Source organism: Artemia sp. Qi Xiang Cuo, chromosome 6 (genome assembly GCF_049724085.1).
Source record: "Artemia sp. Qi Xiang Cuo chromosome 6, ASM4972408v1, whole genome shotgun sequence".
In the NCBI taxonomy this organism is placed as follows: domain Eukaryota; kingdom Metazoa; phylum Arthropoda; class Branchiopoda; order Anostraca; family Artemiidae; genus Artemia; species Artemia sp. Qi Xiang Cuo.
In genome coordinates, this window is record NC_142799.1 from 11,026,533 (window position 1) to 11,051,937 (window position 25,405).

General features: G+C 35.6%; 1 protein-coding gene across 1 annotated transcript in view; it reads left to right on the forward strand.

Annotated features, from left to right (window-relative positions):
• The first annotated feature begins 9,183 nt into the window (after positions 1 to 9,183).
• LOC148950859 (casein kinase I) overlaps positions 9,184 to 25,405 on the forward strand; it is a 67,083-nt gene continuing 50,861 nt past the window's right edge. The window contains exons 1-2 of the mRNA XM_089090482.1: positions 9,184 to 9,556; positions 19,522 to 19,628. Coding sequence (XP_088946608.1) covers positions 9,416 to 9,556; positions 19,522 to 19,628 — 248 coding nt within the window. The 5' untranslated portion in view covers positions 9,184 to 9,415. The remainder of the gene's footprint in view (positions 9,557 to 19,521; positions 19,629 to 25,405) is intronic.

Genomic DNA, 25,405 nt, shown 5'->3' on the forward strand with positions numbered 1-25,405 from the left:
TTCAGCGTTGTATATATATATATATATATATATATATATATATATATATATATATATATATATATATATATATATATATATATATATATATATATATTTCTAGTTTATTTACAATGTGATGCGTTAGGCCTTTCCTTGTCGTTACTGTCATTCTGTTTATTTTGGGTTGCTCTTCATAAATAGTTAGATAAATTATCTTCGGTTCAAGAATTACGAAATCAATGGTAAATTAAACATGAGCAGTGAAAGACTCTGCATATTTAAGAAAGTGGACGCCTTAAAATGAGCAAATTAGTTTTGGGTTTATTTATTGCTTTTTGCTTGAAATTTCAAGCAAAAACAGATTTTTTTTGTCTCTGGAACCCATATCGGGTTCATTTATACCTGAAAACCGCGATTGTCAAAGGTTTTTCTTTTGGTTGTTTAAGATTATGAAGCTTTTAAGGGAGTACCTCATTTTCCTCAGTGAGGGAGTACCTCATTTTCCTCAGTGTTGCCATGTTTAGCCGTTCAAATCACCAAGCAGAACTCATCACCTAAATTGACAATCTTTTTTCTCTGTAAGTAGTAAAGCATTAACAATCTGTTGATTCGAAAGACAAGTTTAAGGCCGAATCTAGGGGGGGGTGAACCCCTCACCCCCCCCCCCACCGAAATTTTTGTCCGACTCGTAAAAACGGAACAAAAATACAAATCAAAATTTTTAATGCTTTTTTTATTTTTTTTTGTACTCCCCCCCTTCCCCCAGACAAAAATACGGGATAGCTATACCTTACTAGATAGCTATACCTTAAAAGGAAAGGAACCACATGAAAAAGAAATGTATATCCCCTTAATTTGTTTGGCGCCACATGTTTTTAGCTTTTTTTGCTGATTTTTTACCTATGTTTCTTTTTTTTATTTGAGACCTGCTATTATCAAAAACTACTCAATGCGTAGGGAGGTCTTTTTAATTAATAATATGAATCCCCTTTTTTCCCTAATTTTTAATATATATATATATATATGGCTGTTTAAGTTTGCACTTGACCACTTCTAACAGTCACCTTCTGTTTTCGCTGTCCTTGGTACTTCAAGGAACGCAAACGGTTTCAAGTTTACTGGTTTTGTAAGTGTTTTGTAATTTGTGTTTTCTAATTAAGGGTTTTGTAATTTGTGTTTATTCTCCTTTTTTTGCTGTGTTACAGATTAGGCTTTTTCTTCTGGATTTTTGGCACAGTTTTGCGCCTAAAGGAGATATTTGAAAAACAGTCCGCTCGATCGATTGTATATACCAGAGAACGCAATTTCTATAAATTAAAAATGCAATAGCTGAAAAAGATCATTGCTTTATTTTAAACATTTCTTCTTTTTTTTCAACATACAAAATTTATAAACACTTATTACAGGCACTGCAAATCCCAATTCAGGAAACTAGAATCTTTGAATAAAAATTGAATGAGTCAATTAATTTCCAGGGTCGATGTTGAAATGGACCCAAAACCCCGTCCTTTTAACAATATTTTTATTTCAGTTTCCGTAATTTCGTTCTTTAACAGGAGCCACATTTAATTGATTGGGTAAACTTTTAAATTTCTAAGAGTTTTTTAGACTTTGGAACGGTTTTTAAATATTTGTCATTGATAAAAGAAGAACTTCTAAAGAACCTCATTTTTTCTGAAAATTTCATTTTTCTTCATCTAAGCTTATAGTGGGGTTGGTGTTTTGAGGTGGAATCGTTTTTCATTAACGTGGCTAAAATACTTAATCGCAGCTAACGAACCGTTATGATGCCAAGAACAGATTAAAACACGCTAAATTTAGACTTACTTATTGGGTTTTACTTGAAAACGCAGCTATGTTAGCTAAAGTCAGTAAAGCTGTGCCAGGTCCTTGAGTGTGCGACTCATTGCTTTGGTAAATTTTTAATCAAATATTCGTCATTTATATTGTTTAAGTATTGATCTATATTCATAAATTTATGTTTGCAAATTGTTTTTTTCCACCCAAACGCATAGAAAACTAAAAAGACTAGAGCCTTAAACAGTCCCAAAGGCAGTATCCTTCTTTCGCTTTTTTTTTTTTTTTTTTTTTTTTTCTTGTCTGTATATAATTGCAATGGGGATTGAGGTCCATCTTAACTGGTGTAATAAGAATCCTACACTTTAGGCAGATTATGCACCATTTGTGGAGAGCATATTTTGCCTGTTCGAAAATCTTATATAAGATTACAGAGACCACGCCTTCTCCTTTTTGATCTCCTTATTAGTAGATATAAGACATTCAGAAGGAACGACTCATTCTCCTTTATTAATGTATTATTAGTAAATTTAAGACAATCAGAAGAGACCCCGCCTTCTTCTCTTTTAATGATCTCTTTATTGGTGGATATAAAACAATTAAAAGAAACAACGTCTCCTTCTACTTTATTAATCTCCCTCCAACCTGATTGGCAGAGACTAATCCCTCCAGCCATTCTGAAACTGTAACTACGTATAGCTTCAGTAGTAAGAAAAATAAGGAAAATGGAACGAAATTTGGCTTTATCGCAATTTGTCGAATTCGTTTTTGCACAGAAATGAAGGACCTCTATCACCGTTATTCGCCAATGACTGTCAGGACGAGCTAAAACTATAATATCTCTTTATCTATAGTTTATGTTCTCTTTTTAATTAAACTTATAGTTGAGCAATGTTTATGGTGAAAAGTTTCGTAATTAAACTTGTATTTGTTCAGACTCTGCATTTCTTAATTAAATTTGGCATTTTTTTAATCTGTTTTTGTGAATTTATGGTTTTTCTGTAATTAGCACCAAAGATGGGTAATTTAGAAGAGCTGACTGGTTTCGGAATTAATTTAATCAGTGCAACTGACAGACTTAGTGTAGTATTAAATATCCGATCTTAGTTTATGGGGGGAAAAAACTGCGACGTTTCAGAAATGTTAGCCACAACATGAAATGCTAGATGGCGTTGGTGACTTTTTTCCAATACTAGCATCAGGTTTCACTCTTACAATTAGCCCATTTTCATTGGTTAACACCATAAGAAACATGGTCTGATCTCTTTTTTTTCTTTACATAGAAAAGAAAAGGGAAGTTTGTAAAATTGCAATAAAAACAAGGAAACCCATGCTTGAGGGCCGCAGCCCTAAGTGAAGAGATGACTATTTACGATCTTGCCCAAGTGAAATGAGAGGTATCAAAAAGTCAGTGAAGCAGGCTTTTTTCTATACTAAACCCTCTGTTTTATATAAGCGAAAACTTATACTTTAGGCCAAGAAAATGATTTTGTGACACATTTTTGAAATGAAAACTTCTTTGTTTCCCCATATGATCTCCTCTGTATTGGCTTTTCTAATTTACTTGTTTAAGCTTTAAAACTTTTATTGATTTTAATTTTTCAGTGTACATTGTTGGTATGATCATATGTATGTATTTCTACGAAACTTTGAAGCTTGAAATAAGATAAGGTCAAACGGATTAGACTAATTGATGGAGCAGTTTTCTCGAACAAATGGTCTTTAGTGGTCTAGGGGCTCCAATTTTTAGCCCCTTTTTTCTGTTTTGACAAACTTACTCTTTCCCCTTCCCACATCTTTTCAAGCAAAATGCATGCACTTGAAACGATTTGAGCATATGCATGCATATATATCCCCGCCAACATGCAAGGGGAAGACGACACCGCAAGACTAATGGTCACCTATTGTCTTATTTTAATCTCCTGCGCATAAAGCATTGAACTTTTCTGTTGGGGGGAGGCGTATTTTTCACGAGTAGAATTTGCCGTGAGGAGGGAAGTTTTCGGGGTAAACTTTCCAGGGACAGTATTGGAATTGGAATTGTCCGAATTTTGTTTTCGTGGTGGGAGATTTACCGCGGGGAAATTCTCCATGGGGGAATTTTCCGCGTTTGCAACTTTCTGTTGGGGGGGGGGGGTGTTTCCAGGGAAAAAATTGAACTTTTAAAGCGAAATTTTAGGTTTAAATCTTAATTGGCATTAAATATTGAGAAATAGTAATGGGGTTATTGTTGACTATTAAAACAAAAAGTTAACGGTGGCATAGTACTGTCGTTGTCAAATCAGCGTTTACCACTATGATAATTTATGTGAAACATGTAATTCTTCATTGTATATAGGCTGTGAAAAGACCTGTCAAATAATGAGATTCTCCCCTGATATAAGCTGAACTTCTTCCCATACAAAATCCAGACTATACCCCTGAATTTTCTGTAAATCGACATTAAGATACCATGCTCCGTCATGGATTGAATCCAAAACTGAAAATTCAAGGGAATTGAATTCACTTTTAAGATGGATTTAAAAAACTACAGACTGAGCTTTTACTTGATCCTAGACAAAGGATCGAGGGGATGATATAAGACCAATAGCCCTTGGGGCATGGGATGTTGGGGCTTGGGGCTATACAATTTGCTCGTCGTTTACAAAGAGGATTTGTTATTGATAAAGGGCAGGATGTTGGATCATGCATCTGCAAAAAGGCTAAAATTATTAAGGTGAAGCTTACAGGGGATGCTTAACTGAAGCAAAACATACTATGTACATGCAGGTTGTCGAAAGGGTGTATCAGCAATATCTCAGGAATGGCCTAGGATATTGAGTTGAAACTTTCAGTGCACTTTGACCGGGATGTTGAACTAGCCAAGAGGCACTACATACATACGACTAGTATTACTAAGGCCTAATTTATAAGAATAAAACGCTCAGGTGATGTTGAACTAAATCAAAACACACTATATCAATTGTCAAAAAAGCGTATCAGTAGTATCTGAACCGTATCTGACTAGGTGTGTTTGGTCACATACGGTTCCATATATCCAATTCCGGAAATCCCATTTGATTTTTTTTCGACATGATACCTTAAAGTTAATACTTTAATAATCTAGGATAAAGTCAAAATATAAATATTATATATACAAGCAAACTAGTTTTTTTTTTACTTGATAATTATTACTACAGAGGAACTCGAACATCAATCCCCCATTTTTGGTAGAGAGTCCTGTAGCCGCTATATTATAGTAACGATTTCCATACATAGGATGTATTGTTATGTCTGGCGATATTTTATTAAGATGTAAAAAGATAAAAAGACAATTTTCCGATGTGGATTTAATTGGGATATAAAAAGAAATATAAAGAGATATATAAAAAAGAATATATATAGATACAATCCAAAATGAGCTTTCCAGTCTTCTAACTCAGGAATTTCCAAACTATTTTGGTGAAGAGACCCTTTTTCCAATTTCGAAGCGATATCTCAGACCCCATACCAAATTATTTTAAGAACTCAATCTAGAGTTTTTTTTCTAGCTGATATACAGGTTATATTGGAATGAAACATCTGATAAAGGGTATATACGTAAAAAAGACGACTTCTTTAAAATAAGTAAAATATTTTGACACATCTTGGAAGCGGCGTAATAGAGCCTTTCAACAGATTATAGTAAATAAGGTTAAAGACCCGCCAGAGCCATTGTTCGTGCGTAGGGCGTCGAATAGGCGTTTCAGTTGCAGGGTCTTTTCTACAGGAACAAGTAGCAAGCTTGTCACCCAACCTTGCTGCGGTGGGGATCGAACCCTGGGCCCCTTATTGCCAAGTAGAGCGTCAAATCACTGTGTTATAACAGGGTGATTAGGATAGAGCATAAAGTTATTGATCCCCTTCACTAGCACCTAATAAACTAACATTTGTAGACCTGTAAACAAAACATTATAGGATATGCTTGCAATTAGCATTTAACACTCAGGAAAAAGCTTTTGAGTTTTTCTTAATCTGGGTCTAGCAAAGAACAAAATCAAGATAATCTGGGAGCGGAGTCACTCAATTACGACATACACTATATGATATCATCTTTTATACGCAGATACAGTTTTGTCAAAAATTGTAGTTTATTGTAATAACCTGTTTTTAGTACTTGCAGAAGGCACTATACGTAGCAATTTCTTTTTAAATGAGCCCTTGAACTGCTCTCTATGATACTAGAGTGCCTCCCCCCCCCCCCCCTTATATGCAATGAAAAAAAATTGGAGACGTTACTGCTACGTATGCAAAAAAGGGATTTTCCTTTTTGTTCAATGTGGGGGGCTGTAAGTCTCATGCATAGGATTTTTGGCAATGGTGATTCCAATGATATATACATTTTATTTCAATGCCATTTTCAAAGGGTCTCGAGCTATTTTTCGAAATTCTCATAAATTGGTTTTCAAAATGACATTTTATTATTAAGATGAATTGAAATAATAGTTAAAATTCGTGAAGCAGCTACATCTCGTTTATCATAAGACAGTTTTAATTGTTAAACATGTTTTTAAACTTTTGTTTGGTATGGGCCGTGGTTTGTTCTCTAATAGATTGCAGCTATCGCTGGAACCATGACAACAGTAATTAAATAAAGGAAAATAGGTTTCAAAAGGTATAATATGTAGTAATTAAATACAATGATAATTTAAATGCTCACTCTCTTTGGGTTTTTTGTTGATTTTTTTGTCGTGATTTATCTAAATACAAAAATAAATAAAACTGATCATTTAAAAGAAAAAATCAAAAGAGTAAACTCTCAGGCCTACTTGAGTCGTATTCTATTCATATTGAACCACAATCCATCCTCAAGGAAACAGATACAGATAAAACGCATAAAGTACAAACACGCACAATGGGAGCGCACAGGAATCAACAAAGAAATCAAGGTATTGCTACACGAAGTACAACGGAAAATTATTGAGGAAATAAATTACTGAAAGGGTAATTCGCTTTTCAGGTTTCTGAAGTTCGACTTCATCAAAATTAACATGGGCTGGCTGATAAATTTGTTTTTGTTTAGGGCTTCAACCAGAGCTTGGATTGTTCGATGTCGCTACATCAAACTCTGATTTCGAGTTCAGGGCAATCGATTCAACTCGGGAAGATCACCCACCCAAACCAAGAGATTGTGTTGAGTCAAGGCGCTTAGTAAAACACCCCAAAATGACAAAAAGGAACATTCTCCGATTTTTTTTTTCTTTTTTTTCTCTTGGCACAGAAATATGAAAGGAGAACTACAGCTTCGATTTTGTACTAAAAGGGCCAAATACTTAGATTATTCCATTTATTAGTTTTAGATCTATTCCTTCACTAAGCCAGAATAAAGATTTTAATAAATAGACTTTTTCATAGAGAACACAAACGGCTTTAATTATTGTAAAAGTATGCACATCGGGAACTTTTATGCGCTTCTTATCTAACTAACATGTTTTTGGTTTGGAGACGTTTTTCCAGGCTAAAACCAATAAAAAAAACTACCTGATATTAACAATAATCAGGATAGACTAAATGGTTAAGCAATTATGTTGATTAAAAGTAAAGACACGTGGAAAATAGATTTTAAAAGCCTTTTAGAAGCATTTGCAGAACAAAAATTTAGAAATATATACATTCACGGGCCCATATTCGCTGATGTAAATTTCAAAAGGCATTTTCATAATATCTAGGGGACATAAACGTAAATTAAGGTAAGCACAAAAAAAGAGGAGAAAACCGTTAGCTCAAAACGAACAAACTGGACAATCAAATGAGACAAGATCCAGAGAATGTCCTGAATAATGTAAATGTACGACGGGTGATAATGAAAAACCTAGACCATCAAAAGTGACAAGTGAATGAAGACCAATCAAAGCAGCTAAGGCAAAAGACACTGAAAAATGTCAGAAGCAACGATAAATGAAAATAAAGATCCAAGAGATATGTAGCTAGAATATTAACGAAACCGACAATTAGAACAAGTCAAAAACGAAACTGAAGAGCTTAGAAATGTGCAGTTAAAAGATAAATTACAGCGAGAATCACAACGACAAAAAAACGAAAGTGAAGAACAAACAAAGTATGCGGTTACAAGACATATGACAATGAGGATCAGAACGAATCAAAATGAAAATGAAGAACAGTGAAATGTTTTGTTAACAGGTGCACGACCGCGAGAACAAAGAAATTTGCTGTTAGAAGATAATCAGCAGCGAGAATTACATGCAACAGAACGTGTCAAAAATGAAAGGGAAGAACAAAGAATTGTATGGTTAGCAGACACGCTAAAGCGAGTATCAAAAATGACAGTGAAGAATAAAGAACTGCTGTTAAAGAACAGCAAGAATTAAAACAAGTCAAAAATGAGAGTGCAGAAGAAAAATATTATGTTAGAAGAACAGCCCCATCTCAATCTTTGATCCTAACTAAATGCGGTGTAAAACCCAGTAAATACCTATAAAGATGCCGTAAGCTACGCAAGTGTTATTTACAAGTCATTGGGGCCCTTCAACTCTGTATGTATTTACTGTGGAGTCCTCAATTATCTAGCAGTAAAAGTAGCCAACAAAGATGAGTTACTTGGGGACTGCTACCTGCTTGGTCGAATTGCATTCTTGCATCAGAAATTTCCAAATGAATTTGTTTGGCCTGTTATAGGACATCACTTGCTCTCTAAAGTTTTCCATAAACACATACATAGAACCCATGTTTGCTTTAACTTTATTCAACGTAAGCGATGATCGAACCAAAAATAGTCGTAATGTCTTAAAGCTTCAAAACAGCTCGACAAATTTTTCACAGAACCAATTTAGCGGCACGCCAATCACAGACCCCTGAAGGTGATTTTGAACCATATTCACGTGGCCAAATGTACTTTTTAGACCCCTATGGAGATGTTAAAGAATGCCTTTCGCACATTTTGAATTATTAGTTCAGTCGTAAGCCAACAGATCTCTTGGAAGAAATATTGTGAGACCCAAACTGCTGTGCTACCCGCAAAAGAAATCCGATCGGGCCCCAAACTTAGTCGATCCGGTCGTGTCCTGATGTTGTTTGTTAAGTCGTTAAAACTGAGATCAGTGGCGTGATTCTGTAAGCTCATCCAGAGTCGTCTCAGCTTTAAATAAGTACTCGAAGTAATCTGGGGAAGATAAACAGGAAGGGTGTGTGAAAGTACAGAAGGTTTAGCCCCCAACTCCTCATTGCACTTCTCAGATGAAGGGCTATAGAGCGGAAATTAGCATCGCCGGTAGGGACTGTGAAGTCCTATGTCATGTTCTTTACCGTATCCGAATGACACATAGCTATTACTTTTCACAGCGTCCATTGTTACCTGTGCTCCTTATAAGCGCTATCTATTACAGAAAAATACGCCGTTTCCTCGAAAGTTTTGATGTGAAGGCGAGGTGAAATTCGACAAAAGATATTGGTGTTGTAAATATAGATATTTTCTGATAAAAAATGAAGCATCTAACAATAAATTGAAATTTCAGTTTAAAATTTGAGCTTTATTGAATTGGCTTACATATTTGGATGCAGCAAAAAGTCTGTGGCTACTCAATCTTTAAGACCACAAGAGTCAGGAAAGGTTTTAGTTCTTGAAGTGTTCATAGCCTGTTATTGAGTGAGTGGAAGTGAAATGGAAATGTCAAAAGGTGCTTCACTGGCTCTTATTAGAGCTCAAGAATTTATCATTGCATCTAAATATAGGCTTGTTCGGAAAATTGGCAGTGGTTCATTTGGTGATATTTATTTGGCAATCAATATAGTCACAGGAGAGGTTTGTATTCTTTTGTTAGCCTGCTTAAACTTAAGGTTGATGGGGCTTACAAGTGTCACAATCTCCTCTTATCCTAGACTACTATGAAGTGTGAGTGTTGGTTACCTTGTTGCATTCCTAGGCCTATAGGGCCTAGGCCTAGGCTAAGTCTCTTTTTACATCCCTGTAGCCTAGGCTAAGTCTCTTTTTAAGTTTTGATTCAGGGGTAAATATTTTGCAGTTCATATTATTAACTTACAAATAGAGGAAACTTACCACTTGATGCCTTTTTTATGCTCTTTCCAAATATAATAATCATTTTTGTTGCAAATGAATTTTACCCCCACCCCTAGGCCATATATACCAATTCAGGGTATATATTTGCACATTAGGGGGTGGGGGTAAAGTTTATTTCTTATGCAAATGAGAGGTAAGTTTAAACTTTACCCCCACCCCCTAATGTGCAAATATATGCCCTGAATTGGTAGGGATACCACCAGATGGCTAATTTGACAGTGTATATATATACAAATCTTTGAATTAGCCAACTGGCCAACCAGTATTTTAAGCCTAGGAGCCCAGCTGAACATAAGGATACATGTTAAGAACACAATTCTTACTCCAAAATATGCAGAATAATCCTAGTTAACACATTTTTCAGGGGGAGAGCCTTTATCTTCACTTCTTTCCTTGTTTTGCCAGTTTTTCTAAGAAATTCATGAATTTCTTAGGACCTATATATTCAAAGAATATATACCCCCACCCCCCTAATGTGCAAATATATACCTAGACTTGCATCCTCAATCTAAATATAAAATACAATTTCATCACAAATGAACTTTATTCCCATATTAGCCATATGGTGGATGTTTGAATTGGTATGTATAGCCTAGGGGTGGGGGTAAAATTCATTTGCAACAAAAATGATTATTATATTTTTTATATATTTGAGCATAAAAAGGCATTGAGTAGTATGTTCACTTTATTTGCAAGTCAATAAAATGAACTGCAAAATATTTACAGGACTCCACCCTTTGACTATTGGAAAAAATTACTTTATAAGCTTATATAGAATGGTACTATCCAATCTCCTTATAATTAAAAACATTTTAGTCATCTAGTTGGAAAATTTGGCCCATCCATATAGGAGAAATCTATATTTTCCAACTAGTTGACAATAAATGTTGCCCCAGCAAAACTTTCCTTTTCCAACTAGTTGACTAATAACTTCTCCCTGGAAAAACTTAATTTTTCCAAATAGTTGACTGATACCTTCTCCCAAGCAACACTTAAATTTGCCAACTAGTTGACAATAAATGTTGCCCCAGCAAAACTTTTATTTCCCAACTATTTGACTAATAACTTCTCCCCAGCAGATCTTAATTTTTCCAACTAGGCTAGTTGACTAATAACTTCTCCCAAGCAACACTTAAATTTGCCTACTAGTTGACAATAAATGTTGCCCCAGCAAAACTTTCATTTTCCAACTAGTTGACTAATAACTTCTCCCCAGCAAAACTTAATTTTGCCAACTAGCTGGAAAAAAAAATTCTTCCCAGAAAACAATTCATTTTCCAACTAGTAACTTCTCCCCTCATAGGAAGTTCCCATTTCCTTTAAATCTTTCTTTCTGATATACTCTCATCCCAGACAAGGACAACCTGCTTTCCTTTTAGCCCTAGACAGTTGGTTGAAAAGGAAATTTTTTGGCAATTTGTCATCCTTCATCTGCAGAATGTGCCCTAGCCATCTCAACCATTATTTCATTATAGCTCTAGAAAGCAGGATTGAACCACATTTTTTGTACAGCCTACTGTTTGAAATATGGTCTGTCAGCCAGGTACCCAGAACTATCTGTAGGCAATTTCTATGGAAAACATCTAGCAAATTGTCATCCACTTTATGGAATTTTCTTTTAGTTTTGTATATATTGATAAGATCATTAGGGAAGGAGGGTTGCTTTGTTGTCAGGATAACAACTAATATATTGAAAAAGAGCATGAAATAAGAACACTGTTATTTTTACTTTTTTAGTCTACCATGTTTTTTGAGAAGTGCTGCTAAAAAGAAATTTTACCATTATTTGGAAATTTGACTAATTTACCCTTCTATTCTTAGAGATGTATGCACTCACAGTTTCAAGTAGCCCAGCCTATAATAAATAGGCCAGGGTGAAAGCCTATTGAAAAGGGGGATTCCACCCTTTGACTATTGGAAAAAATTACTTTATAAGCTTATATAGAATGTAACTATCCAATCTCCTTCTAACATCATTTTTATACAATCCTAAAAAGGGCTTATGCCAGATTTCCCTCTCAATCACTTGGACTATCTGTCTTGGCTTTTTCTACAATTAACCATGTCTTGATGTCTACTGCAAAATACTTGATTTTCAATTCATGTGTTGCTGGAAATAAACATTGTCCTAGAAAACAATTCATTTTCTAACTAGTTGACTAGTAACTTCTCCCCATCAAAACTTCATTTTTCCAACTAGTTGACTAATAACTTCTCCCCAACAACACTTAATTTTGCCAACTAGTTGACAATAAATGTTGCCCCAGAAAACTCTCATTTTCCAACTAGTTGACTAATAACTTCTCCCAGCAAAACTTAATTTTTCCAACTAGTTGACTAATAACTTTTCCCCAGCAAAACTTAATTTTGCCAACTAGCTGGAAACAAACATTGCCCCAGAAAACAATTGATTTTCCAACTAGTAATTTCTCCCCTCCCAGGAAGTTCCCCTTTCCTTTAAATCTTTCTTTATGACATCCTCTCACCCCGGACAAGGACAACCTGCTTTTCTTTTAGACATAGACAGTGGGCCAAAAAGGAAAATCTTTGGCAATTTGTCATCCTTCATCTGCAGAATGTGCTCTAGCCATCTCAACCTGTCTTTCATTATAGCCCTAGAAAGCAGAATTGGACCATATTTTTTGTACAGCCTGTGGTTTGAAATATGGTCAGTCAGCTGGGTACCCAGAACAATCTTTAGGCAATCTCTATGGGAAACATCTAGCAAATCTTCATCCACTTTCTGGAATTTTCTTTTAGTTTTGTATATGTTAACTGGGATCTTCAGGGAGGGAGGGTTGCTTTGTTGTCAGGATAACAAATAATATATTGAAAAAGAGCATACAACAAAAACATTGTTGTTTTTATTTTATTGCCATGCTGTTTGAGAAGTGCTGCTAAATTGAAATTTTGCCATTATTTGGAAATTTGACTAATTTACCCTTCTATTCTTAGAGATGTGACAAGAGAAGTTATTAGTCAACTAGTTGGAAAATAAATTGTTTTCTGGGGCAATGTTTGTTTCCAGCTAGTTGGCAAAATTTAGTATTGCTGGGGATAAAAAATTAATCAACTAGTTGGAAAATAAATTGTTTTCTGGGGCAATGTTTGTTTCCAGCTAGTTGGCAAAATTAAGTATTGCTGGGGATAAATTATTAGTCAACTAGTTGGAAAATGAATTGTTTTCTGGGACAATGTTTGTTTCCAGCTAGTTGGCAGAATTAAGTGTTGCTGGGGAGAAGTTATTAGTCAACTGGTTGGAATATAAAAGTTTTGCTGGGGAAACGTTTCTTGTCAACTAGTTGACAGATATAGACTTCTCCTATAGAGATGGGCAAAATTTTCCAACTAGATGGCAAAAATATTTTTAATTATAAGGAAATTGGATAGTACCATTTTATGTAAGCTTATAAACTAATTTTTTCCAATAGTCAAAGAGTGGATATCCAATTTTTACCAATTCAGGCACTAGTTTAGTGGCTGGCCCCTCCAGAAGGAAGAACTATATAAACTTTTGAAAATTACTTCAAAAATTAAAAATAGTTAGGCTATTCAGCCTAGCTTATATCATTCCTAAAAGTAACCTAATGCAATTTTATTGAAGGCAATAAGGTAAGCTGCAGTTTAAGGTAATTTGAGGTAAATGAAATTCTTCCCAGTGTTTTTTCAATGAAAGTTTCAGAATTGAATCCTAGACTGAGTATGGACTACTGTTGGAAGCTGTTATCAAACCACCATCTCTACCTTTTTGTTATTTTTGGGACTTAAGATTATATAGACATGTCTAAATTTTAACGAAACGCATCGACAATGCGTCAGTCAGCACCGTCCTGCTGTATGGAGCGGAGACGTGGTCAGCTGCCAAATCTATCCTCAGCGCCGTCGATGTCGCTCAGACGAAACATCTCCGAATAATCGGACGACTTCACTGGACTGACCTCGTTAGCAACCAGACTCTCCTATCACATACGGCTCAAACTCCTTTCTCAACGCAGCTCGCCCAGCGTACTGTTCGGTGGTATGGCCACCTCCTTCGCATGCCACGTGACGCCCCAGCAAGGGTCACATTTGACTTCGACCCCACCCTCCCCGGATGGAAACGACCCAGAGGACGCCCACCCACTAGGTGGAAAGACAAAGCCAATGAATTCCTCACACAAGCCAACATCCCGGTGGAAGAAGCTGCGAGCCTGGCAAGCGATAGGTCAACCTGGAGGCGCCTAGTCTCATCGTTCTCTACGCTGAACCCTCGGCAGGAGCCTTAAGTCAAGTAAGTCAAGTCTCTTTCATTGGTTCTAGTTTTGAAAATACAATTGCTATTATTTCTAGACCATTACCTTAAATTGCAGCTTGAAGCAATCTAAGGATTTTTCCTTGTGAAGCTGCAGAGTTGATCATTAAAGTTGCTTTCATTGTTGTTTAGTGACCAGATGCAGTTGGAGGATAAGTAGCTTTCCAGACAAGTTTACATCCTTAAGGACCACTCAGCATCCAGCTTCATTTGAAAATGTCAACAGGCCCAGCAGTAACTGTGTCTTCAGAGAGTTTATCCCATCCTTTGACAATTCTTGAGGAGAAAAAGGAGACTCTCCTTCAGAGAGTCTACTCCAATTGTTGACAATTTTTAAGGAGAAAAATTGAATGCAGACTCTGGTTTGGGTAGAGTGCTTAACAAGTTTCAGCCAATGATCTGTGGTTCTTGAATTAGGATCAACAATAGGAACAACTCCTATCAACTGAGAAAAATCACTCCCTTGTCATCTACCAACAACAGCCTAAAACACTTCCATTCCTCACAAAGGATGCAAAGAGGATAGTCAACAGGAAAGCTAGAGACTGGAAAAGGTACAACAAGGGAAAACATAAGAAAATTGACAGATGTAGGAGAAGGCTCAGAACCTTGCCTCCAATGTAGTTAGGAAACTGAAGTCTCAACATGAGGAGAAGCTTGCCACTGATATCAAGGCAATCCCCAAATCCTTCTGGAGACATGTTTGTGCTAAAAATCCTAACCATCACACAATTCCTGACCTCAAACATAATGGCATAACCTACTCATTGCCAGTAGATAAAGCTAATGTATTGAATACACAGTTTGCTGCTGCCCTCACCATCCAATCTTTTCAACTATTCCTGGAGCCCCATCAATTGTAATATCTGATCAGATGCCTAAAGTGTCAATTACTTAATAAATAGTCTTAGCTAGCCTTGAAAAACTTGATGCTAACAAATCCAAGGGATCAGATGGGATACACTCAAGGCTCCTCAAGGAGTGTCAAAATGTTCTCAGTTCTCTGCTGTGTAGACTCTTCCAGCTGGGCCTACGAAATGGAGATCTACCATCTGATTGGAAAACATCCTATGTCACACCAATCCACAAAAAGGCCCCAAAGACCATGTAGAAAATTACCATACCATTGGCATTGCTTCTGCAGTTGTAAAGGTGCTCAAGAGATTTGTCAACAGAGCACTAATTCAACCCTTGGAAATCAACAACATTCTCACTTCCATTCAACATGGCTTCAGATCTTTAAAATCCATTGATACTCAATCAAATCTTACATGGTTGGGCTGATTCTTTTTTTTTTTATCAAGACAATAGTAAATAATTCAAAAAATCTACATATACAAAATGCAATTTTCACATTCAGTGACACAGTCAAAACAAATTCAATTTTCACAACATTTACACTGTTGACAAAATTAAAAAGACAAAAATTAAAATAACATACATCTATATATAAAATAGGCATTTAAATTATCAAGGCAAACAAACCCAGGCACAAAATTTTTTTCATATCTTGCATGGGTTGTAAATACTGTTTGTATTTTTGGTATAGGTTTAGCAACAGACCTTTGTAACCTTTGTCTACAAGGGGAAAAACCTGGAGGAAGTATATCACAGAGGTTGTGATTTTTTAAGATACCCTTTCCCAACTTGAGACCAGGTTGTTACCTTCTTTTTTCAAGGATAACAAGCTTAAATTCTTGGAAGAGTAATATATAGGGAACTCTAGGAGATTTAGACACCACAAGCAGGGCACAGTACTGAACTTGCTCCAATGTCTCCAACTGGTCATGAGTAAAGGAAAAATGCCATATTTGACAATAATATTCCAAGATAAGTCCAGTGAAAGAAAGATATAACCTCAGAAGATGCTTGACAGGAACACCATAACGAGATAGCAACTTCATAGAGAGATACCCATATTTCCGCAATTGACTGCTTCCTAATTCTTTGTCCTACTTCATATCTGATGAAATATGGACATCTAATAGCTTAATTACAGTCACCATCTGCAGTTGGTGTAGTGGAGGATAATAGGTGGGTTTGGTCCTTAAGAAATAAATTGGAAGTGCAGTGGATTCATCTATATTCACCACCATGTCATTACTGGCAGGCAGGTTCTTAATGTCTTTGATGATACCATACATGTGGCTTGGGGAGTCCTTGTGACAAATTTCAGTTAATGACAGATCATTGATGTACTTCCATCTTTCAGGATAGGACTCTGCCAGCTTATTGACCATGACAAGAAACAAAAGAGGACCAAGGATTGTTCCTTGTGGCACTCCGCAATAGATTTGAACCTTGGTTGAGTACAAGCTCTATAAATAAATTTAGTACTTTGCTTTCAATCCAAGAGAAAGCTGGCAATGATTCAAAATAAGGCAGGGGTGATACTATACCTTGTAAGTAACTTTTTGATGAGTTTACTGTGGTTGATAAGGTTGAAAGCTTTTGTTCAGATCTATTGCTGTGAGATTTATCCAGCAGCTGGGGTTGTCTAGGATTTTGTCCAGGAGGCTTACCAAATAGTGAGCTGTTGAGGTCTTGGGAAGACTACCAAACTGCTTTGGATCCACCATTCTGATGATTTTTTCCTTTAGCCAGGATGAGAGGACTTGCCTGTAGACTCTGCTAAATACCAGTAAAAGAGTGATTGGCCAAAATCCAGGGATGTCATTAGGTGCGTCTTTTTTAGGTATCGTTGACACATATCCTTCTTCCATAATTATGGGAAGTTGCCAGAAATGGTTATGTGGTTGAAAAAATTTGAAAGTGGCTGATTAAGTTCGTCTGGGAATGCTTTCATGATTTGGATTGGGATATCAATTGGCGTGATGCTTGTTCGTTTTAGCATTCTAAGTTTTTTGATCACCATTCCAGATGTTATTGTTATGAAGTCCTGATAGTCTGGAGGTGACTGTTGTAAGGTTGATAAGGCAGCCACTCCCCCTCCCCCCAAAAAAGAATAGCATAGTAGAACCAATGTAGACAGCAACTCCTCCCACTAAACTTTAATCAAGTGTAATCTGGAACAAACTGCTCTTATCTTGTTGGTTTAAGAAACAAGTATGTTCAGAAAGGCCATACTATGGCCAAATATTTTGTGCATTTTGTTTCGTTTTCTCAGAGCTTTTAAATGTTTCTGAGAGCCAATATATTAGTGCTTTTATGGGGCGCAGTCAGAAGTGGATGCAGAATCAATGCTTTGGGGCACTAGTAAAAATTTGGCGCCCCTATCCTTATTTTTCACCACTGTAATTACTACAACTTTTGACCTTTTAATGGTGGGGTTGGGGCACGTGCCCCTAGATCTGCCCCTGAGTACAGTCTATAGAAATAGACTCTATAATGTATATATACAGTTATAAAATAAACTGCTTCCTGGATAATTTGCCTTGTTTTTTTTTTTTTTTTTTTTTTTTTTTTTTTTTTTTTTAATACCAAGTATTAATACAGAGTTTCAAACTGTCAAATAACACCTTTTTCTATTTGTATTTTATGTGGTTTTTGTAGTATCAAAGCAGTCCTATGGGAAGGCTATTCCTCCAGCCTTCTGTCAAATTTCTTGGAGTATTAATTGTGCAAACCACTGTCTTCAAAGCTGAAGGAAAGGTTAACATTTTGATTTTTTATTAGATAAAAAAAAACTAATTTTTTCAACTGAAAGTAAGGAGCAAGATTAAAACTTAAAACAAACAGAAAGTTTTCTGTATATGAAAGGGGCAGTCCCCTCCTCAACACCCCACTCTTTACACTAAAGTTTTTTTTATTGTTTTAAAAAGTAGAGTTGTGAGAAAGAGTCAAACTTTAGCGTAAAGAGCAGGGCATTGAGGAGGGGACAGCCCCTTTTATAGACGAATAATTTCTGTACGTTTTAAGATTTAACGTTGCTCCTTACTTTCAATTAAAAAACCATGTTTTTTATTTAATTTCTGATTGTTTTTTTAAATGATGCAGGGTAATCTGCTGCCCCTTCATTGAAAATTCCCTTCTCTCATGAAAAGATCCTCCCACGTAACCTTCTCCCCCCAATCCACCACCAGAAAAATGCCCCCTGAAAACGTCTGTATACTTCCCAATAATCAATACTATATGTAAACAGTGGGCAAAGTTCGCAACTTGCAGTCCTCCCTCTGGGGACTGTGGGGGCTTAAGTCATTGTCAAATACATAGTTATTAGATTTTTCGACTATGCTGAACAAAATGGCTATCTCAAAATTCTGATCAGGTGACTGGAAAAAAATTAGCATAGGAGGGGGCCTAGCTGCCCTCCAATTTTTTTGGTCATTTAAAAAGGCACTAGAATTTTTAATTTCCATTCGAATGAGCCCTCTTACAATATTTTAGAAACACTGGGTTGATACAATTTCCCCTGGAAAAAATAACAACAATAAAACATGCATCTGTGATCTTTCTTCTGGCAAAAAATACAAAATTCCACATGTTTGCAGATAGGAGCTTGAAACCTCTACAGTAGGGTTCTATGATATGCTTAATCTGATGATGATTTTCATTAAGATTCTGTGACTTTTAGGGGGTGTTTCCCCCTTTTTTTCGAAAATAAGGCAAATATTCTCAGGCTCATAAATTTTGATAGGTCAGACTAAACATCATGAAATTTATATATTTGAAATCAGAATAAAAATCCGATTGTTTTGATGTATATATTGCTATCAAAATTCCGTTTTTTAGAGTTTTGGTTACTATTGACCCAGGTTGCTCCTTACTTACACTTCATCACCACAAACTGTTTGATATGATCCATCATTGAAAGAATACCTGCTTGCAGATCCCTCTAAGAATATTCTGTAATTCCTTAGTTAGATTTGGAAAAATACACTGAAGCTTGAATGTTTAGACCTGAAATTACAACTTTTAAAAGTGTCAGATGACCTCTGTTGTTTGGAAATGAAAACCTAGGATTATAAGGAGTATTTTTATTCTTGCCTTTGACCTCACTTAAAAAGAAAATAAATTCATTGTTTTTTGTCTTCCATGATCCTTGCGTCTGTTTCTTCCACATTGTTCTGAACCCAGCAATGACTGAGAAGGAAACCCCCATCTCCAAAGGCCGATCCAAGACCCATTCTTCACATTTTGGTAAATTTTGGAAAGTGTCTCAAAGTATGAGAAAATCCTAAATTTCAGGTTAAATCAACTTCTGACGATTCAGCCATTTGGGACATCCAATACTCCAAAGGGCTCCTCTCAAATAAAAACTTGCTTTTTAGGTTCTTGACCTCATATCACCATTTATTTTCGTGTACTTCCCTCCCTAGGCCTGACAACCTACCAATCTCAGCCCATCTCCCCAGTTTTCAACAGTGAAACCTAATAAATTTTGTTGTGTATAACATTTGCCTAGTCAAAAATTCAAAATCTTTTCTATTGTTTATAGGAAGTGGCTGTGAAATTAGAATCTTTAAAAGCAAGACATCCTCAACTCCTATATGAGTCTAAACTATACAAAATATTACAAGGCGGACTTGGAATCCCACATTGCAGGTAAGACTAAATTAAAACATTTTATTTTTACGTGTCATGCTGTAGAATTAGAACAAGGGGTTCAACTTTGGCTCTATTTATTTATTCTTATTGATTTTATGACAACAGGTCCCTCAGAAGCCAAGACTAGACCCATTTCTTTACGCTCCCTTCTCTTAAATACCCATTTATTTTTAGAAATGCAGTACTGAGGGTCATCAATATGGGCATGTGGATGGTGGAAGTAAATTACTGCACATACTATTTCCTTTGCCCACTCTTGCATTTATAGTGGTAGATTGTATCAAAGAGAAAAAGAGAGATGGCCTATACTTCAATACTGAAAAGCGTGCTTTAATTCCATTGTTTTTTTTCTGTTACATCAATTGCAATTTTCTGGGATTTCATTTATGTGACTTTATTGACAAATTTTAATATTACATGATAGTCTTGAGGCGAAAAAGACAGATGACTGTCCTATACTTCATCTTAAAAAGTGTGCTTTAATGCCATTAGTTTGTTTGCCTGACGTATATTGCAAGCCAATCATATTGTGCCTTAACCCTATGTCAGAAAGGGAAACCAATTAACTCTGCCATTTTCTATACTATATTGTTGCTATAGGTATATATGTTTCTATACTATATATTATTAAATATTGTGTAAACTTCCTATACTAAACATGTTTAATTACCCGCGTGCATCAAGAAGATAAATAGTGTAGTAAAACATGAAAAAAACAGGAAAGAAAAGAATACGAAAAAACAAAATTACCAAATAAAATAAACAGATCAAAGTGTGATGAGGTGACAAGCACTTATACTCCATTTCTGACAGCCAATAATTTATATCTGTCAACTTGTCAATCATATTAAGCAGATGAAACTTTTATTATTATTTTTTTTTTTACTTTGATACTAAAGAGGAAGATAGAGCAGAAATATATAGTATCCTAACGGAAATAGGAGAATAAATATAGTCGGTGTGAATGTGTAGGAGGGCAAATAATACATTCATATAAACTTTGCCCATCTCACATAAAGATAAAACTAACATTTTTCAATTAATTGCTTTCTTAAATCGATTTTGCTGTAGGAGATTTCCAAGAGGTGTAGTTACACAGCATTGAATATACTAAATGACTTAAGTTTTTTTTTTTTTTTTTTTTTTACACTGACCAGCACCAACGTTTCATCTATCAAACTGAGTGCTAATACTGCTTTCGGACTTAGCTCAGTATTTCGTGTAATTATGAAGATTCATACATACACAAAGTGACAGTACACAAATATGTGTTTGTATCTGCTAACTAAAGAGAAAAGATGTCACCATCTTCAAAAAATGAGACTGAATGGAATCTAAAAACTATCAAAGCACATCTCTCATCCCGATTACTGCAAACATCTCTCATCCCGATTACTGCAAAGATGTTCGCAATTATGCTTTTAAATAGGTTTCGAGACCTTATTCAACTTTTTTGTCGAATGGATTCTTATACCCCTTGACAAGTGAAAAGGTGCTATAGTGAGCCAGTCCTTCTCTGTCACGAATCTTGTCTATTCTGAGGATGTGTTTATACTTGCTGAGTCTGTTGCCCAGACTATGATCAACGAAGTAGCAAACAGAAGGCTTTCGACTGGTCTCCAAATAAGTCTACAGAAGACGAAAACGATGCCGACGGCTGGGAGGAAGGGCCCCCCTGTGACCTTAAATGGTAGTCAAATCGAGGAAGCTCAGTCGGTCTAAAACCTTGGCTCAGTGATAAAGCGTAATCGGGGAATCCTCAGAGGAGATTCAGAGTCGTATGTCCTCAGCATGGAGCGTCTTTGTGCAGCAGATGAAGTCCCTTGAGACGCGCAGCAAAATCTCTATGCACAAAGCGCCGAGTTTACGAAGGATGCGGCTTGAACTTGCAACTAGTACAAGTAAGTAAGTACATCGTTAGCTTATAAGTTATGAGCATCTCGGTTGCAAAATCTACTTGAGTGTCATCTTTTTCTCATAAGTTAGGAGTATTTTATTTAAAATCTATTCGAGTGGTCCAACAGTTTTCATCTTTACTTCATAAATTATGAGTATTCCAGTTGAAAAGTCTATTCAAGGGGTCCAGTAATCTTTATTTTAGGGCCTGCTCTCAATTGATGCTTTATAAATTGAACGATAATTTAGGCCATATTTCTGTAGGCTCACTTTTATGTATCAAAACTTTCTGAGAAAGATTTTTTTTTGTACCCCCGATTCAGGAGTAAGGGGCTTAGGAGTCCACTTCTGATATCTTATACCTTTTACGGTATTTTTTCCCACAAGTTTAAGTACTTCGCCCTATTTTTGTCATTTTTAATAATTTGTCTCTCTTCGAAACTAATCTTTGCTCACTATATATTTGCGTGTCTTGTACTAATTACGATGTCCAATAGTTGTTTGGTCTTACAACCTTGACCCTGTTATGATGACTAAAGCAAAGAGTACGATGTGAGACTTGTCCTTATTATACTTTGTTTCAAATCTACTGTACTGTGTTTCAGATACTAAGTTGAAATTGCAATTTTAGGATTCGAAATTAAAAATTTCCTAATTTAAAATATGTTAAATAAGTATGGTTATTATTAGTTGAATAAAAAACATGCCAAGTTTGCATTTATTTTCCACGAGTCACAAAAAAGGGTAAATGTTGCAACTATTATTTTAATTCTGTCTTGTTTTAAATGTATCAAAATGAATGAATTCAAGTTAAAAATGAGAAAAAAAATATTTTGTTACGATAAGGATTTCTGGACATACCGAAATCAGTGGTGAACTTTGCCATACTGATTCTGGATTTACTCTAAAGGGCCATTGCACTCTTTGAAATATGGACAATCTTTTGTATCACCTGAAGTTATTGGTTATTTAGTCTACAATAAAGGTTATCACTCTCAATTCGGTGATAACTAAAAATAGTATCGGGAAATTTTGCATATTACAATTTTTCTAATGGCTTCAATCAATCAATAAACTCTACAACATACACTATTTTCGCAAGCCCCTTTTTAGGGTTGTGAACAATGACTTAGGAATGTTGAGTCAAACGCACCATGCATATAACTTATCCAAACTATACGTGGTTACCATAGTTTTTCAGAATATTGCCAGTTTTGTCAGTTTCTCTTTATGGTTAGGAACTATGAATTAGGAATATTGGGTAAATTCACCAAGTGCATATAACTTACCATAGTTTGACCATACTTCTCATCGATTGTTTTAATCAAAATTCACCATAGTTACCCTACCTTTTCAGAAAATTGTTTTTTGTAAGCTTCTTCTCAGGGTTATGTACTATGGTTCAAAAACATTGGCTAAATGCACCAGATGCAATTAACTTCCATGGTTGAACCATACTTACCATAGATCATATAACTTATCATAGTTTTTCAGAAAACTGCCCATTGTCAGCTTCTCTTCAGAATTATGAACTATGATGTAGGAAAAGCCCATATACCAAGGCCGTACCCAGAGGGGGATTAGGGGGGTTTGAACAGCCCCCCCCCCAAATGTTTGTCCGACTCGTAAAAACGTAACAAAAATGGATATAAACAAATTTTGTATGCATTTTTTTGTGTAACACTCCCCCCCCCCCGAATTCTTTTAAAAAGTAAAACCCTCTCCGAAAAACAATCTTGGGTATGGCCTTGCCATATAGCTTATCATAGTCACCATAGTTTTTCAGAAAATGGATGTTTGCCTGCTACTCGTCGCGGCTATGAACAATGATTTAGATATATTGAATACATTAGAATGCAGCAAGTGTATGTAACTTACCATAGTTGAGCCATGCTTGCCACAAGTTTCAGAAAACTGCTTTTGCCAGATCCTCTTTAGGGTTATGAACTATGATTAAGACATATTAAATAAAATACCCCAAGTTTATACAACTTATTATAACTCACCATAGTTTTAGATTCTAGTCTAGTTAGATTTTAGATTTAGATTTAGTTTTAGAAAGTTTATTTAACTTTCTATAATTTTATTAGTTTATTTTATTAGAAAGCTTTTAGGTGAAAATACAAAGGGAAGCTGCTGCCGACCAATTCCCACATGGAATTCAGATATAAATTGTAAAACTGAATTACAACCAGTCTTGATGTAAAAAGGCCTTTGTACAGCAGACCTTTCGAATGATTAGTTGTGTAGTAACTAGCTACAAAGTAAAACCACTGTTGTCAAGCTTTTTTGTTAAGTGTATGGATCTTGTATTTAATATTTAAAAAATTTCCGTCCCAGAAGGTCTAAAAATTAGTTCCTAGTTAAAACAACCGATCACTATTGAAGGGATGTATAAATTATATTAATAAAAAAAACAAACGGTTCTTTGGTCTGTTATTCTCATGTTTTTTTTCCAAATGCTTTTTCGTGGAATTGCTCATTTATCTTTACTATACTTTTATGTGTTCATTTTGTCAGTCAATTTTTATTCTTATACTGTCCATTTCCATTATAAAAAAGCAACGGGAGTGAAGAAAAAAAAAAAACAACAACAAAAAACTCCAACACCAAAAGGTAGCTATAACATGTTCCTAAAATAACAAACCGTAAACAATAACAAATTGAGTAAACCGGCGAATCAGCAAATTAACCAAAACCAAGAAATTAAGTGTTCAACAACAGATCTAATGGTGTAGGCTATATTTTGCTTACGACTAAACATTTCATAATTTAGAGGTGGCCCCAATAAAAATCTTTATTCTCCTTGTTTCACTTTCCAAAGCCATAAGAGATTTTATGTTTCTATTTGAATGCTCTGCAAGGTCTCTCTACGCAAATCTCTTCGCAGCTCCACTGTTTACCCTCCCCTAAAGTCCCAGTTTCCTGTAAGTCGTTTCTCATGACTCGCCCCATTCCTGGATCATCTGCTTTTTGTTTGACTACATGTGGAGGTAAAATAGCACAATCTTTGGCAATCTGTCATCTTTCATCTGTAAAACGTAGCCCAACTATCTTAACCCATCTTTTATTATTGCCCAAGAACTGGATCAACTCTCATTTTTGATCACAGCTTATTGTTTGATATGCGGTTAGTCAAATCAGTTTGTAAAACTATCGTCGGACAATTCCTTTGGGAAACATCTTTACTTAGTTTTGAATAAAGACTGTCTGATATTATTATATTTCACGTTTTTAATGAATTGGGTTTTTATACAGGTATTGATAACCAGGGCCGTATCCAGGATTTTTTCGGGGGGTACAAAGAAAACCTTTGAAAAAGTATCAAAAGGGGGGGGGGTCAAAGTGTATGGTGTATACCTTGAACATTCTGAAGGGCCAATAAATATGTTTCAAAAGGATGACATGACCCCCATACCACTAAGGACAAGGGTCCGACATGATGGAAACTGTGCAGCCTGCAGATAGGCTTTACACTGAAAACACAAAATGGGTTTGTTTGTATAATATATCTTCCTCGGCTTTCCGAACCCCCTCTTGTAAATTATTAAATTAAAAAAAAACAAGTTTTTTAAACTGAAAGTAAGGAGCGACATTAAAACTTAAAACGAACAGAATATATTCCGTATATGAATGGGGCTGTCCCCTCCTTAACGCCTCGCTCTTTACGCTAAAGTTTTTTATTGTTTAAAAAAATAAAGCTGTGAGACAGAGTCAAACTTTTGCGTAAAGAGCGAGGCGTTGAGGAGGGGACAGCCCCTTTCATATACGGAATAATTTCTGTTCGTTTCAAGTTTTAATGTCGCTCCTTACTTTCAGTTTAAAAAACTTGTTTTTTTATTTAATTTCTGATCGTTTTTTAGTTAATGCAGCTTTTA